The 14,097-nt window shown below is 33.6% G+C and overlaps 1 protein-coding gene across 1 annotated transcript; it reads left to right on the forward strand.

The window, feature by feature from the left end:
• Positions 1-8,059: 8,059 nt before the first annotated feature.
• On the forward strand, positions 8,060-12,916 carry LOC145807431 (putative LRR receptor-like serine/threonine-protein kinase At1g07650). Its single transcript, XM_082905601.1, has 8 exons — positions 8,060-8,328; positions 8,432-8,557; positions 11,481-11,552; positions 11,690-11,755; positions 11,910-11,975; positions 12,063-12,104; positions 12,285-12,343; positions 12,573-12,916. Exons 2-8 carry the CDS (start codon positions 8,538-8,540, stop codon positions 12,899-12,901), a joined length of 654 nt encoding a protein of 217 aa, XP_082761727.1. The 5' UTR covers positions 8,060-8,328; positions 8,432-8,537; the 3' UTR covers positions 12,902-12,916.
• Positions 12,917-14,097: the final 1,181 nt, after the last annotated feature.

Consider the following 14,097-nt stretch of genomic DNA (forward strand, 5'->3'; position numbering starts at 1 on the left):
ATCTTGTTAGCCAATAAAAAAAAATTTTAAAATCACAAAAAATAGCAATTATAGAATAAGACTTTGAAACTCTCACAAGTCTTCTCATTAAAAACTTCATTTTTCTTATATAATATATAAATAAATTGATTTTATTCACAATTAAAATTTGGGCAAGCAAAGGATAAGTTTCGAATATCTAATAGCATCCTCTTATATTACAAATCTTTAGACGGTTCAAATCTCATATTTCTTTTTCATAATTATGTTAAGATGATTATATTATATTTTTTTTGTCATGATTTATTTATTGTTTGATGTGACATATCTTCATTAATTAGTGCGATTGGTTCTAAATTAATCCCTTTAATATATGATTCTAGTACGTTACATAAATAAAATTTAATATGAATACGATAAATGAAATTGGTTTTTTTTAATCTTTTGAAAGTGTTTGGGCCTTAGAATGGTTCGCAGATTAATTAGGTATGCATTGGATTATGCAACAATCCCAATATTATCTGAATTGAAATGTGGGTTCATGTCAAGTTTGTTAAAATCAGGATTGTTGAGATGAAAGAATTTGTAGATCAAATTAATGATCATATGATTTTGTTTCAATACAAATTAAAAATAATTATCAATAATAATAATATATGTTAAATCATTTTAAAATTATTAAAGAAAACAATTAATTTTATATGCTAACATAAATAATTAATGGTATTTACTAGTGACAATTAACTTTAGAGGGAAATCAATTTTATAATTCCCCCCCTTCAAACAATGAACACCAGTACAAAAGAGCAGCAGCAACAAAAACAATAGCAATCAAGAAGCAAAAGACTTGTAAATCACTGTGTCTTTTTATTCTTCTATTATAGGATCAATATCAAAATACAGTATTCTATAGCACTAGTGTATTTGCTACACCCCAAGAACATGTAAAGAAAAGAAGTTATAAAAAAAGCGTGTAAAGAACATAGTAAAGACACAAATCTGTTCTCCTTCTTCTTTATTTTATTTTTTTTTTCTGACTTGTAATACGAATGTATATTATGATATTCTTAATAGCTTTTAGTTGGTTTTGCAAATGATTAATTTTTGGCCACGCCAAATGAAACGGTGAGTTGTGGGTTCACAGGACGAGGAGGCATAGTATGACCAGCAAAGCCTTTCTCACTGATCGTATTGATTGTGGTGCTACTTGCAGGGATGTGAGAACCACCACTCGGTCTTGAAGGAGGGGTTGGAGAATGATTCAGAGACTGTAAGAGAAGATTTTCTGTTTTTATCCGCTCTTTGTATAAGACTCTACTAGCTTCTAGTGGTTTGATACTTAGAAGAAAAACTAGTGCTAGAATGGCAAAGACAATATTTTGAGGTCTCATATTGTTAAGCAAACAAAGATTTGGATAGAACAATGTATTTGAAGAATGGATGCAAGGAAGTGGGCTATTTATATATGCAAGGGATTAACCCATCAAATGGTATGATTTGAATTCTTTTTGTGTTTACTATTTGATGGAAGTGTTTTGTAATGTTGATTATTGACTAGTTGGAGTACTTGATTAGGGGGTTAGAAATTGAAGGAATGGAATGGGTTGGAAATGAAAAAAAAATAGGTCTTAATTTGCGTCTAAAAATTTTCATTCTCTCTTTTTACCCTGCATGGAAAGGAAATTCAGTGAACCTGACGGCAGCATGCGAAATGTGCATGCGAAAAAAAAAAAAAAAAGGAATAGCACCTCAGTTCACATTTTTAATTAAAATGTATGTTCAATTTAGTCTCTGTTGGATTGGGTTTGGAACGAGTAAATCGGGTAGACAAATTTTTTTTAATTTTAATATTCACCATTAAAATTTAGGCAAGCAACAAATCGGTAATCTTTAGCTTGTTCAAATCTCATATTCGTTTCTTTTTCTTTTTCTTTTTTGTTGGATATAATATTAATTTTTATAATTTTTTTGTCATAATTTATTTATCATTTGATGTGATATATTTTCAACAATTAGTTCAATTAGTTCTAAATCAATCCCCTTAATATATGATTATTAGGATAAACTCCCATCCATATTTCATCTTTCCACACTCATTGATATGTTTTTGTGGGTCTCAATTCAGACCTACATCAATGATCTGAATTGTCTACTCTGTAGGTTTTATAGTAAAAGTTATTCATGTAAAAAAATAGTTTTATCGGGCAACTATAAATATAGAAAAAAATCATATTTTATTTTATAAAATGAATAGTTTAAATTTAAAATCCTATTTGTCATTTATTTTATAAAATAAAATGTAATTTGTTCTTGTATTTATAGATATTCAATGAAATTAATTTTTTACATATATGACCTTTATTACAGAGTTTATAAGATAAATAATTTAAATTATTAATGTGAGTCCAAATTAGAGTCCACAAGAAAAATATGAATGAGTATGGAAAAATAAAAATATAGATGAAAACTCTGATCTGATTACGGTATGTGATAAATAAAATTTATAAAAAGAAAAATACGATAACTATAACCGTGTTTTTTTTTTTTTAATCTTTTGAAAGTTGTTGGGCCTTTGAATGGTTCGCAGTTATGTAACCCTTGGTTCACGCAACAAATGAAAGAAGGAAAGAAAGAATTTCAATTCTACGGAAACGACTCTCCGAGTCGCAAAGTCAGATACACACCGACATTCAAATCAAATCCCCGTCAACCCGACCCGATGTTATGCCCCAAATTTAAATGTGGGTGTAAATTAAAGTTCAAATATTGTTATATAAGTCCAAAAATTTAATTTAATTTTTAAACTCAAGAATGTGACAATTAATTAGAATATTTAAGGTAACACACTCTAATGTATTAACTAGTATATCAATTGATGATGTGATATAATTTAAGAAGTTTTTTGTATTTGTAATGTGTTTAATGAGTAGGGTCAATAATAATGTCATAACTAGTGTTAGTACACTAGTTATTACATTAATTGGTACGTGTAGTACAACCGTTTCTCTAATTATCAACCAAATATATTACTTACATATAAAAAATAAATTTAAAAAGTGGACTTATATATCATTTTCCTTAAAGTTCATTAAAATTGGGATTGTTGGTCTATGGGAAGAATTTGAGAATCAGATTGATTATATGATTTTATTTTGGATAAATTATATTGACACCCTTGAGGTTTCTGACAAATATAAGGACTTTCCTTATAATTTCAATAATTACAGAAACCTCTCTTATTTTAAACTGACAATATCAAAATTCCTCCAATCCGTCAATTTTGCACAAATGTCGTTACTTGCTTATACAAAATGATCATATTACCCTTTTATTTGAGCTCAAAAAGATGAAAATACCCTTTGATATTTTTTTTAATCCTACAAAATATATATTGATTCTTCTCCTCCCTCCATCTACCCATCTAAACCCTCTGAAAAAATGAATAATTTTTTTTGTTCTCTCACATCCGATTGAAACAATAGAAACAGGGAGAAGCTCCTCTTCGCCGACGCCCCTTCTTTCTGCCATCTTCCACCGCCGTCTTTCCTCTTCCTCCTTCTGCTTCTCTTCTTTTTCTTTCAATCCCTCTCCGCTGTCCATCACCCGTTTTTCCTCTCTCCCTCCTTTATTTCTTCTTCTAAAACCTTAATTCTAGATCTATAGTTTTCAGAGCGGTGATAGGCAGTGATGGCAATAGCGTTGACTGACCTAGGTTTATGATGGCTGGTTATGATCTTTGTCACAATCGGAAGAAGAAAAAGAGCGAAGGGGGATGAACGATAGAAAAAGGAAATTGAGAGGATGATATCAATTGATAAAAATGGAGCATTATATCTTTTGGTTCATCTTTGGTGTTTGTGAATTGGGTTTTGCTATATCTTTTCTAGTTCTCTAAACTTTGAAATTCTGATTGCTTATTTGGGTGTGTAATTCAATATATTGCAAAACTTTTCGTGGGATCTAAAGCCCAAAAATAGGTTATAAATCTATTGAGTTTTATAATTTTGTACTTCAATAATGATTTAGACCACTAAAAAATACATCACTAAAAGCACTAATACATTGGAAATGACAAAAAAAATAGGAAAAAAAATAAAAACAAGGCATAGAAAGTGGGTAGGGCCCACTGCCACTGCCACACACTACTACAAAAATAGTTAAAGATCACACTTTGACAAAAAAAAAGGTCTCACTTTTATTGGAAGTGTGATAAAAAAAATTAGATTGATATTTTAATCACACTTAATTTGATTGAGTGTGATAATATTTATTTTTTATGTCACTTTTCAATTAAGTGTGATTATATATATATATATATTTTTAATCACACCTTCTAATTAAAGTGTGATTATATATACACTACTACTTTTTAATCACACTTTTTAAACAAGTGTGATTATATATATATTTTTTAATCACACATTCTAATTAAAGTGTGATTATTTATATATTTTTTAATCACACCTTCTAATTAAAGTATGATTATATATACACTACTACTTTTTAATCACACTTTTTAAACAAGTGTGATTATATATGTATTTTTTAATCACACATTCTAATTAAAGTGTGATTATTTATATATTTTTTAATCACACCTTCTAATTAAAGTGTGATTATATATACATTACTACTTTTTAATCACACTTTTTAAACAAGTGTAATTATATATATATTTTTTAATCACACATTCTAATTAAAGTGTGATTATTTATATATTTTTTAATCACACTTTCTAATTAAAGTGTGATTATATATACACTACTACTTTTTAATCACACTTTTTAAATAAGTGTGATTATATATATATATTTTAATCACACATTCTAATTAAAGTGTGATTATTTATATATATATTTTTAATCACACATTCTAATTAAAGTGTGATTATATATACACTAGTACTTTTTAATCACACTTTTTAAATAAGTGTGATTATTTATATATTTTTTAATCACACTTTTTAAATAAGTGTGATTATTTATATATTTTTTAATCACACATTCTAATTAAAGTGTGATTATTTATATATTTTTTGTAATTAAAATGTGATTATATATACATTACTACTTTTTAATCACACTTCCTAAATATGTGTGATTGTATAAAATATTTCAAATTGATTTTTATATAAAATATACAATTTCCAAATTTTTAATCACACTTAATCTGATTGAGTGTGAAAATATTTATTTTTTATGTCATTTTCTAATTAAGTGCGATTATATATATATATATAGGGTAAATTACACTGACAGCCCCCAAGGTTAATATTTATTACAGTTCCCCCTTCACGTTTTGGAAATTACATCTCCCTCCCTGAGGTTTAAAGTTTCATTACAGATTCCCCCCTTAGCAATTTAATTTTTTTTAAATACTAATTTTGCCCTTACTAGGTAAATTACATTGACACCCCTTACATTTTAGAAATTACAATCCCCTCCCTAAGGTTTAAAGTAGCATTACCAATTGTCCTATTAGTTAGTATTAGTTGGAAAAAAAATTATTTGAAAAAAAAAATTGTTAGTAAAATTTTTAAATTTCTGTTTAAAAACCAACATAAACTTATTTTTTGAATTTACGTTTTTTCCTCAAATTTACAAACTGAGACAACCATTTATAAATCAAAAAAATTATCAAAAAAAATTTTATGACAATTTTTAAAATTTTTGTAAATATAAATTGAAAACTGAAAACGAAATGGTTACCAAACAGGTTTCAGATCGTAAAAATATCGTAAAATTAACAAATAATTAAATAAGTTACCAATATAAGAAATGACTTATCAAAAGATTTTTAGGCTATGTATGATTTGACTTTTAGAAAAGAAAAATTAAAAATTAATTTGGTTAAGAAATAAAAATAAAAAATAATTATCATTTTTATATAATTTTTATCTTTCGAGTGGTTAGAAATAATTTTTTACAAATTAAATTGAAACAGCCATATGTATGTATAGAACTTGTCCAAAAGTTAAAATGATAATTATTTTTTACCCTTAAATGATAATTATTTTTTAGTTTTTATTTCTTAACCATATTAATTTTTAATTTTTAATTTTTTTTTTTGTAAAAATAAAACCAAATATGGCCTAAGAATCTTTTGATAAATCATTTTTTACGTTGGCAACTTATTTAATTATTTGTTAATTTTACAATATTTTTACCATCTAAAGCCTGTTTGCTAAGGTGTCATTTGGTAACACTTACATTTTCAGTTTTCTGTTTATATTTACAAAATTTTAAAAAACTCAAATAAAAATTTGTTTGGTAAATTTTTGATTTATAAATCAGTGATCTCAGTTTATAAATTTGGCCAAAAAATGTAAACTCAAAAAATGTGTTTCCGTTTTGAGTTTTTAGTTTTTTTTTTTTTTTTACCACCCAACACTAGCCACCACCCGTCACCATTTTCCACCACCATTTTCCACCACCACCACCCACAACCCATCCCCCACCACCACCTGCCACCACCACTCACCACCCACCTGCCACCACCACCCACCACTCGCCACCAACACCCACTTGCCAGCCACCATCACCCACCACCCACCTGCCACCCACTCGCCACCACTCCCCACTTGCCATCTACCCGCCACCCGCCACTACCATCCACCGTCCGCCACCTACCCGCTACCACCACTCAGCACCCATTTACCACGACCATCCACCACCAGCCACCCACCACCACCACCCACCACCCACCCACCCGCCACTACCACCCACCACCACCACCACCCACCCACCCACTACTATCACCTGCCACCACCACTACCACCCACCCGCCGCCCACCTGCCACCACCATCCACCACCCACCCCCAGTACCACCATCCACTCGCTACCACCTGCCACCTTCACCTACCTACAACTACCACCACCCGCCATCCGCCACTCATCTGCCACAACCACCCACCACCTGCCACCACCATCCACCACCCGTTACCACCATCACCACCACACACTCGCTACCACCCACCACCCGCCACCATCACCCACCCAGCCACCATCACCACCCGCCACCTACCTGCCACCATCACCCACCCGCCACACACTTGTCACCACCATCCGCTACTACCACCACCACCACCCACTCGCTACCACCCGCCACCGTCATTCACCCACCTACCACCACCACCCGTCATCCGCTACCCACTTGCCACCATCGCCCACCACCAGCCACCACCACCACCACCACCCACTCGCTACCACCCACCACTCGTCACCATCACCCACCCACCCATTGCCACCACTCGCAGCCACCATCCGCCATCCGCTACCCACCTGCCACCATTGCCTACCACCCGCCGCCACCACCACCACCACCCACTCGTTACCACCCACCACTCGTTACCATCACCAACCCACCCATCCACCCACCACCACCACCACTCACTCGCCACCACCCACCACCATCCGCTACCCACCACCCACAGTCACCACTTTCCACCACCATCTTCTGCCGCCACTTGTTATTTCTCACTCTTTTTTATATTTTTAAAATTTTTTAAACATTTTGTCAATTACCAAATGCGTTTGTAGTTTATGTTTTTCTAAAAATAAACAAAAATCAATTTATAAAATTTTTGTAAATATAAACTAAAAACGTAAACGTTACCAAACAGACCCTAATGAACATTTTTGTTAATAATGATGATTTTTTTACGATTTACAATATTAGACGTAAATAATAAAACTTTTTACAACGTCCATATGACATGCCGTTAATATATCAATTATACATGACACGTATACATTAGCCGTTAAAAATATTGAACATTTTACGACGCACAAAAGTCAGTCGTTAAAAATATTACACTTTTTACGGCGTACAAAAAATCAATCATTAAAAAGTACATTTTTCACGATGCACATATGCTAACTGTTAAAAATATTTTATTTTTCACAACACGCAATTTTTGTCGTAAATAGTATGATCAAAATAAAAATAAGCGCCAAAATAAAATAATTTGGCACCGAATGCTGAAATGAAATACTCTTCAAACGGGGCATAGTTGTCTCTCTATACAAATGCTATCTCAATCTGTCCGTCTCCCTCCCTCTCTCTGTCTCTCTCTCTCTCATGGCGATTTCAAGGTCCTGAACCAAAAGTCTAAGTTTTCCCCATTTTTTATAGATTGAAACTTGGAAGAACTTCACCATTCTTGGAAAAAGTTGGAACTTTGTTTTTTTTGTTCTTCTTAGTAGACCATTACTCTCTCTCTCTTTCTCTTTGCAAATCATTGAGGAAGAAGAAGACATGACTGCGCTGAGTGTAGCCACCAGACACTACAAGAAAGCAATGAAATTGGGAATCTCTCTCTTCCGCAGAGGCTTCAACTCCTCCAGATGGTTTGTCTTCTCTCATTTCGTGCTTCGATTTTTTGTAAAATCCTAAAATTTGACAAACAATGGGTGTGTGTATGTATATTGAATTTGATGATTGTAAAAACAGCAAGGCAATGACGAAGAGGCCAGGATAAAGTTGCTGAGGAACAAGAGAGAGGCAGTGATGAAGTAGATGAGACATGACATCGCTGTGATTCTTCGATCTGGTCAAGATGCCACTGCTCGCATTTGGGTATTTCTTCTTTAATTTTCCTTCTTTCATTTCATCTCACTTTTATTGTTTTGTAATTAATCTGTGTGGAGCTAGCTATCCCCAAATTTGGTTTTGGGCTTTTTTGCCTTTTGTAATGGAAACTACATGAGAGAGTGATTCCCTTAGAAGGGGAAGATAAACAGTTTGGTAATATTTTTTCTACCATCATATTATGCTGATGTACCTATATTGTTCAGTTATTGGTATTTTTTTCTGATCATTTTATTATTTTTATCTTCTTACATGTGGCTTCCATATTAAAATGATTTTACTGTAAGATTCTTGGCAGCGATTGCTAATTTAATTCTTTTACATATCTTCTTTTCCATCATCACATTTTAATTTTTAAATTTTTTTTTTTTTGTGATCTTTTCTGTGATGCGGGTTATGATCATTAAGATTCTTTTAGATGGAATTTGTAAGGACGTTTTTGTGCAATTGGATTTCATCAAATATCTGAGCTCTATATCATTTGTGTGTTTAGATTATGATCGGTTGGTTGTTTTGAGATTCTCATCCCTAGTACTCACATAAAGAGGTGTCTCTAAGTGTGTATCATGGATTTCTTGAAGACCGCTTGTGAAAATCTTGGTTAATCATAATCTGCTGTTTGTTTGAAAGGGCCCTTCGCCATAGAAAGAGGGCTGCTTTGGGATCCTTGAAGAGAATCCTGATCATGCAATTTAGATGGGGGTCCAATGTCAGGAAAGGTTCAATTAACAAGTTTTTGATGTAGCAAACTTTGACGAGGTTTTCTTTTTTTCCTTCTTTTTATTGTGAAATCAATTGATTTTCACTCACGGATATTTATTAAGGATTCCATGATTAAGGAATTGAAGAGTTTGAATTGATCCATACTTGTCTAGATACACAGCATCAACAATCATTTGAAGAATTTTGTTTCTTTATATTCAAGGATGAATATACGATATTTAAGTTGTCAATCTGCTAGACATACATGATGGTGGAGGCTCTCTATTGCTTCATGGATGCAGATTGATAATAATCAAACATGGTATGCTGCTTCCTTTTCCTCACAAAATCCAAAGGGTTTTATTTAGTCCTGTGAAAGTGTCTTATGCTGTCACATGTGCATGGGATCTTCAAGGCTGCTACATCATTGTGCTTTGTTGATTTAACCAGTATCTAGTATCACTCTGTGTTAAATACCGAGAACTTGCATGTGTGGTCCCTTATACATCGGCACAAAACAAATTCAAGACATATTCCATTTCATTTTAATTCTTGATTTTACAAGAGACGTAGTTTGCATTCAACCCTTTATCATTTTTTTTCCCATTTAATTTGATTCAACCTTTATATTTTCTTTCTTAATCTATTTGATCTTTTGATTCATGAATGGTGCAGATTTCTATTATACTTTTTTTGTCATAAATTCCTCAAAACTCTCATCAAAATACACCCTTGACATAACTAGAGTATTACGTGAAATTCATATTTTATTTGTTCCTCAATATTTACTCTCCAGACACATCCCATTTTATTGGTACTTCACTTCAGCACTTCCCCGCTCGTTGCTTGGTTCATATCCTCTCTTTTTGGTGAGTCTAGAAACTGATATAAAAAGCTATTTCTTGCCTTGCTAGGCATCTCATTCTTGTGTATATGCTAGTTGTTCAGTATGTAATCACAATACATTATTTCTTTCGTATTTCTTCAACAAAAAGATGAATGTGTTGACCCTTTTTTTTTTTTTTTTTTTTTTTTTTTTGCTTTCTATGGATTGTAGGAGGATTAGTGACTTAAAAGGTGGACGGTCTAATTTTCCGCCATTAAGTAATATGGAATCCATGAAAGTGCTGTGAGTTGGCTTTGCTACTCTCTTCTAAGACACACCGTTGTATTCTCTTTTTAAAGTAAAAATTAAACTTAGATGGTCTGATGCAGGGTACTAAGGAAATGCTCAATCTATGGAGAGATACCTAGATATTTTGGGGATCTAACAAAACTGAATACTCTGTCAGGAACTTGTGTCCATTTTTTTAATGCTTGCAATTGAAGATATCACTCTGATTAATGGTTTGGAGAATTACATGCCTGGAGTTAGTGTAGAAAGTCTTATCATAAGTGTTCTTGCTGCACATCATACAATTATTGAGTTTACAAGAATTCTAAATTTCTTCAAAGGGTGCAGAAATGTCTTCATGTATCTTTTCTTGTCCCACTTTTCAGATAATTTCTGGACATATTAGCCTTATTTCATCTCATGTTATTCAGGTTATTTAATACTACATCTTGGATTTCACCTATACTCATGTATGAAAGATCATAACTTAATTCAATAGTATGGAAAGATTTATTTCAACTTGAAAATCACTGGGATAGGTCGTAAAGGTGCTCTAAATTTACAGGTTTGGCAAGGCATCTGTACCTGATCCAGTTTTGGTTACCATTAGATGGCATTGGACATTGTTTCATTTGTTGTTTGTTTATCAAATTATCTTCTATTTTCCTTAAATATAGCATCAGTTGATTGTATGGACTTGAGTAGCAGGATTTTACTGCCAAATAGGAGCAATAAGTATCAGTTGAGTTGTCATTATGATGCTTAAATAGAGCCCAACAAAGGGATAAAAATCTTTGGGTGTACTGGTGTATTTTCTAAAGTGGATTAAAATCTATGCAAATACAATTTTTTGGATAGGTGGAGCAAGATCAATTATTGCTTGCTCTCAGTGGTTATGTATCAAAACTATTCTATTATACCTGCACACTGCATCCTTCGTTATAAAGTTGCAATCATTGAGGTTTTACTTCTTTTGAAGTTAATAGCCAGATTCTTCTGATAAAAATAGCAATTTTACTAAACTATTATGCTATCAATTAGTGTTCATTGATTCTATATTTGGTGGACTTATGTTCGTGCTCTTTGTCAATGTAGAGACCTCAGTTTCAATCACTTGAGTGGTGAAATTCCAACATCTTTTGTCCAACTAGCTAAAGTAGATTTCATGTAAGGGGATCTCTTGTATAAATTCTTCTTTTTCCTGACATATGCTCATTGATGGAGACATGAGAATGTTGTTTGTAGGTATTTGATCTTTTCTTATGTATGCTCATTAAACGACACTACAAGGATGTTTTTTGTAGGTATTTGACGGGGAACCAACTTGCTGGACAAATACCTGGATGGATCCTTTCAAGAAACAAGAATGTGTATGCACACTTTTCACATTAATCAATTTATCATCCAACTTTGACAATTTGTGACATCAAGTTCCATGAAAGAATAATGCAGGTTATTGTTTAACTTGTTTAAAGTTCTTAGTTAAGACAAATTTTAATGTTTTCCCTCTATTTTAATATACAGGGATATTTCTTATAACAATTTCACTTGGGAAAGCTCAAGTCCAGTTGAATGTCCTCGAGGGAGTGTGTAAGTGTAATTTTATTTGTTCCTTCTATTTTTATCTCGCAGAACTACATAGAATTGCAATAGTAAATCTCTTCACTGACTTTTCAGAAATTTGGTCGAGACCTACTCTGCCGCCTCCACCAACAAATTGTAAGATTCTTGTGCCTGTATTTTGTATTAATGTATTTTGAGAAGATTGCCATGTTTCTTTTCCTCTTTGGTGGGTGTTGCTTTTTGTTTATGAATAATAGCTCCAAACATTGCCTTTTCATTTCTGAACTATAAGCAGGCTACTACTAATGCTTGCATTCCTTTCCTTATATACTGCAGAAGTAGAGTTCATCCATGCCTCAAGAAAAACTACCCATGTTCTGCTATGGGTAATCAATGTAAGTAAATTAACGATTCAATATGAGTTTCAATCAAACGATTGAATCCATTGTCAAATCTTAAATTGAAGAAGTTGTATTTCACTATGATTCAGTTCAGTTCACTATGATTTTCTATAATTTAGTTCTGTTTGCATAATGTATGAAATGATGTCATTTTTGCAACATGAGAGAGAGAGAGAAGGAGAGGTGCTTCAATGTTTTACTCAGATTTGTCAACTCTCAACAGATTATTCCTTGCACATTAACTGTGGTGGCAAGGAGGCAATCTTCAATAACAGCAAGTATGAAGCTGATTTAGAAGTGAGAGGTGCTTCAATGTTTTACTCAGGACAGAACTGGGCATTTAGCATCACTGGGAACTTCATGGATAATGATCTTGAGGCTGATGTTTACATTGACGCTAACACTTCTACTCTGCATAATGTCTCTGCTACTGATTCAGAATTGTATACAACAGCACGTGTATCGCCCCTCTCTCACATTCATCTCATTTTTGTTTTGATGTGCAGGACACTCAAAACCTTGTCATGGAAAGACGGGAAGAACAACCAGTGAATTCTGTCTCCATGAACGCTTTTGAATGCTTATATCTAAATCTTAGGGTCTCAACCTCAGTTCTCTATTTGAAAAGCAAATGTTATGTCAATGGCATATTGTAGACACCCCATTTTTGACCGTCCTCAAGACTTGGACGTCACCGTTTGAACACTCGGTGATCATCCATGATTGTGTTCGTTTGGAGTTCCCGGAGGTCTCGGCTCGCGCGCCTTGCCTCAGGATCCCCGAACTCGACTGTTTAGTGTCTGGTTTTGCACCAAACACTTTTGTTTTGCCTTAGAGGGGTAGGGAATGCCTTGTGAGACATCCCCATACACCACCGGCAGTGGCTGGAGGCCACCGGCTGGTCTTTTTCTTCCATCGGCAATTTTGTTTGCCGGTCGGCACACTTTATTGCCGGTCGGCATAATATGTTGCCGGTCGGCACTGTTTTTTGCCGGAATAGCTTTTTTGGGCAGCCGACCACTGTTCCTCCACTTTTTGGAGATATTTTGTGCCAGCTGTGATAGCTGGCACCAACTCCTTTCCCCTCCATACACGTGTATGGAGGGATTTCCCTCTAGCCAAGCTTGTTGAATAAGCTTTGCAAGAGGGATCCTTATAAGAGGGAGGCTTTCCTCTTGGTTCTAGGTTAGAAAAACAGAAGCAAAAACCAGCCTTTGAGATATAGATACATATTATATCTATACCTCTCTCCCTCTCCCTTCTTGTGTGTGTTTCTTGGCCCAAAAGGTGTGTTTTACCTTACTTTTGCACCATTACACACACTATCACACCTTAGTCCGAGATTGAGGGACTTGGGGGAGTTGTTTCTTGAGTTTTGGACTGGTTTTGATCCAAAGAAGGAGGTTAGGCCATTTGTTCTTCAAGGGTTCTTCAAGGGTGAGCATCTTCCCTTTTATTCCCCAAACTTGCTTTGGTTTTCTACCTATTTTGTTTATTGTTTTGGCTCTTGTGTATAACATAAAAAAGACTCATATTTTCCTGCTCTAACACTTTCATTAAGGTCACTTTGTGGTTAGATTGCAAACTCACCCTCTTAGGCCTTGTTTGGCCTATTTTGGTGCCTTTTTGATAAGGTTTCGTTCATCTCAGCATTTTGATCTTTTGATCACTAAAAATCAGTGTATTTTAGTGTCAAAAAAGTTGGTTTGAAGTCTTGCATAGGGGAGGGACACCCCTCTCCCTTTATG

Source organism: Camellia sinensis, chromosome 14 (genome assembly GCF_055761805.1).
Source record: "Camellia sinensis isolate YWXY chromosome 14, ASM5576180v1, whole genome shotgun sequence".
NCBI classification, from domain to species: domain Eukaryota; kingdom Viridiplantae; phylum Streptophyta; class Magnoliopsida; order Ericales; family Theaceae; genus Camellia; species Camellia sinensis.

Bases quoted from the DNA above. Each gene is read 5' to 3' on its own strand.
- LOC145807431 (XM_082905601.1), top strand. From the start codon at position 8,538: ATGCCACTGCTCGCATTTGG. The intron at 11,756-11,909 runs GTATGCACACTT...TTTAATATACAG, and splicing joins CTTTCAAGAAACAAGAATGT to GGATATTTCTTATAACAATT. The intron at 11,976-12,062 runs GTAAGTGTAATT...CTGACTTTTCAG, and splicing joins GAATGTCCTCGAGGGAGTGT to AAATTTGGTCGAGACCTACT.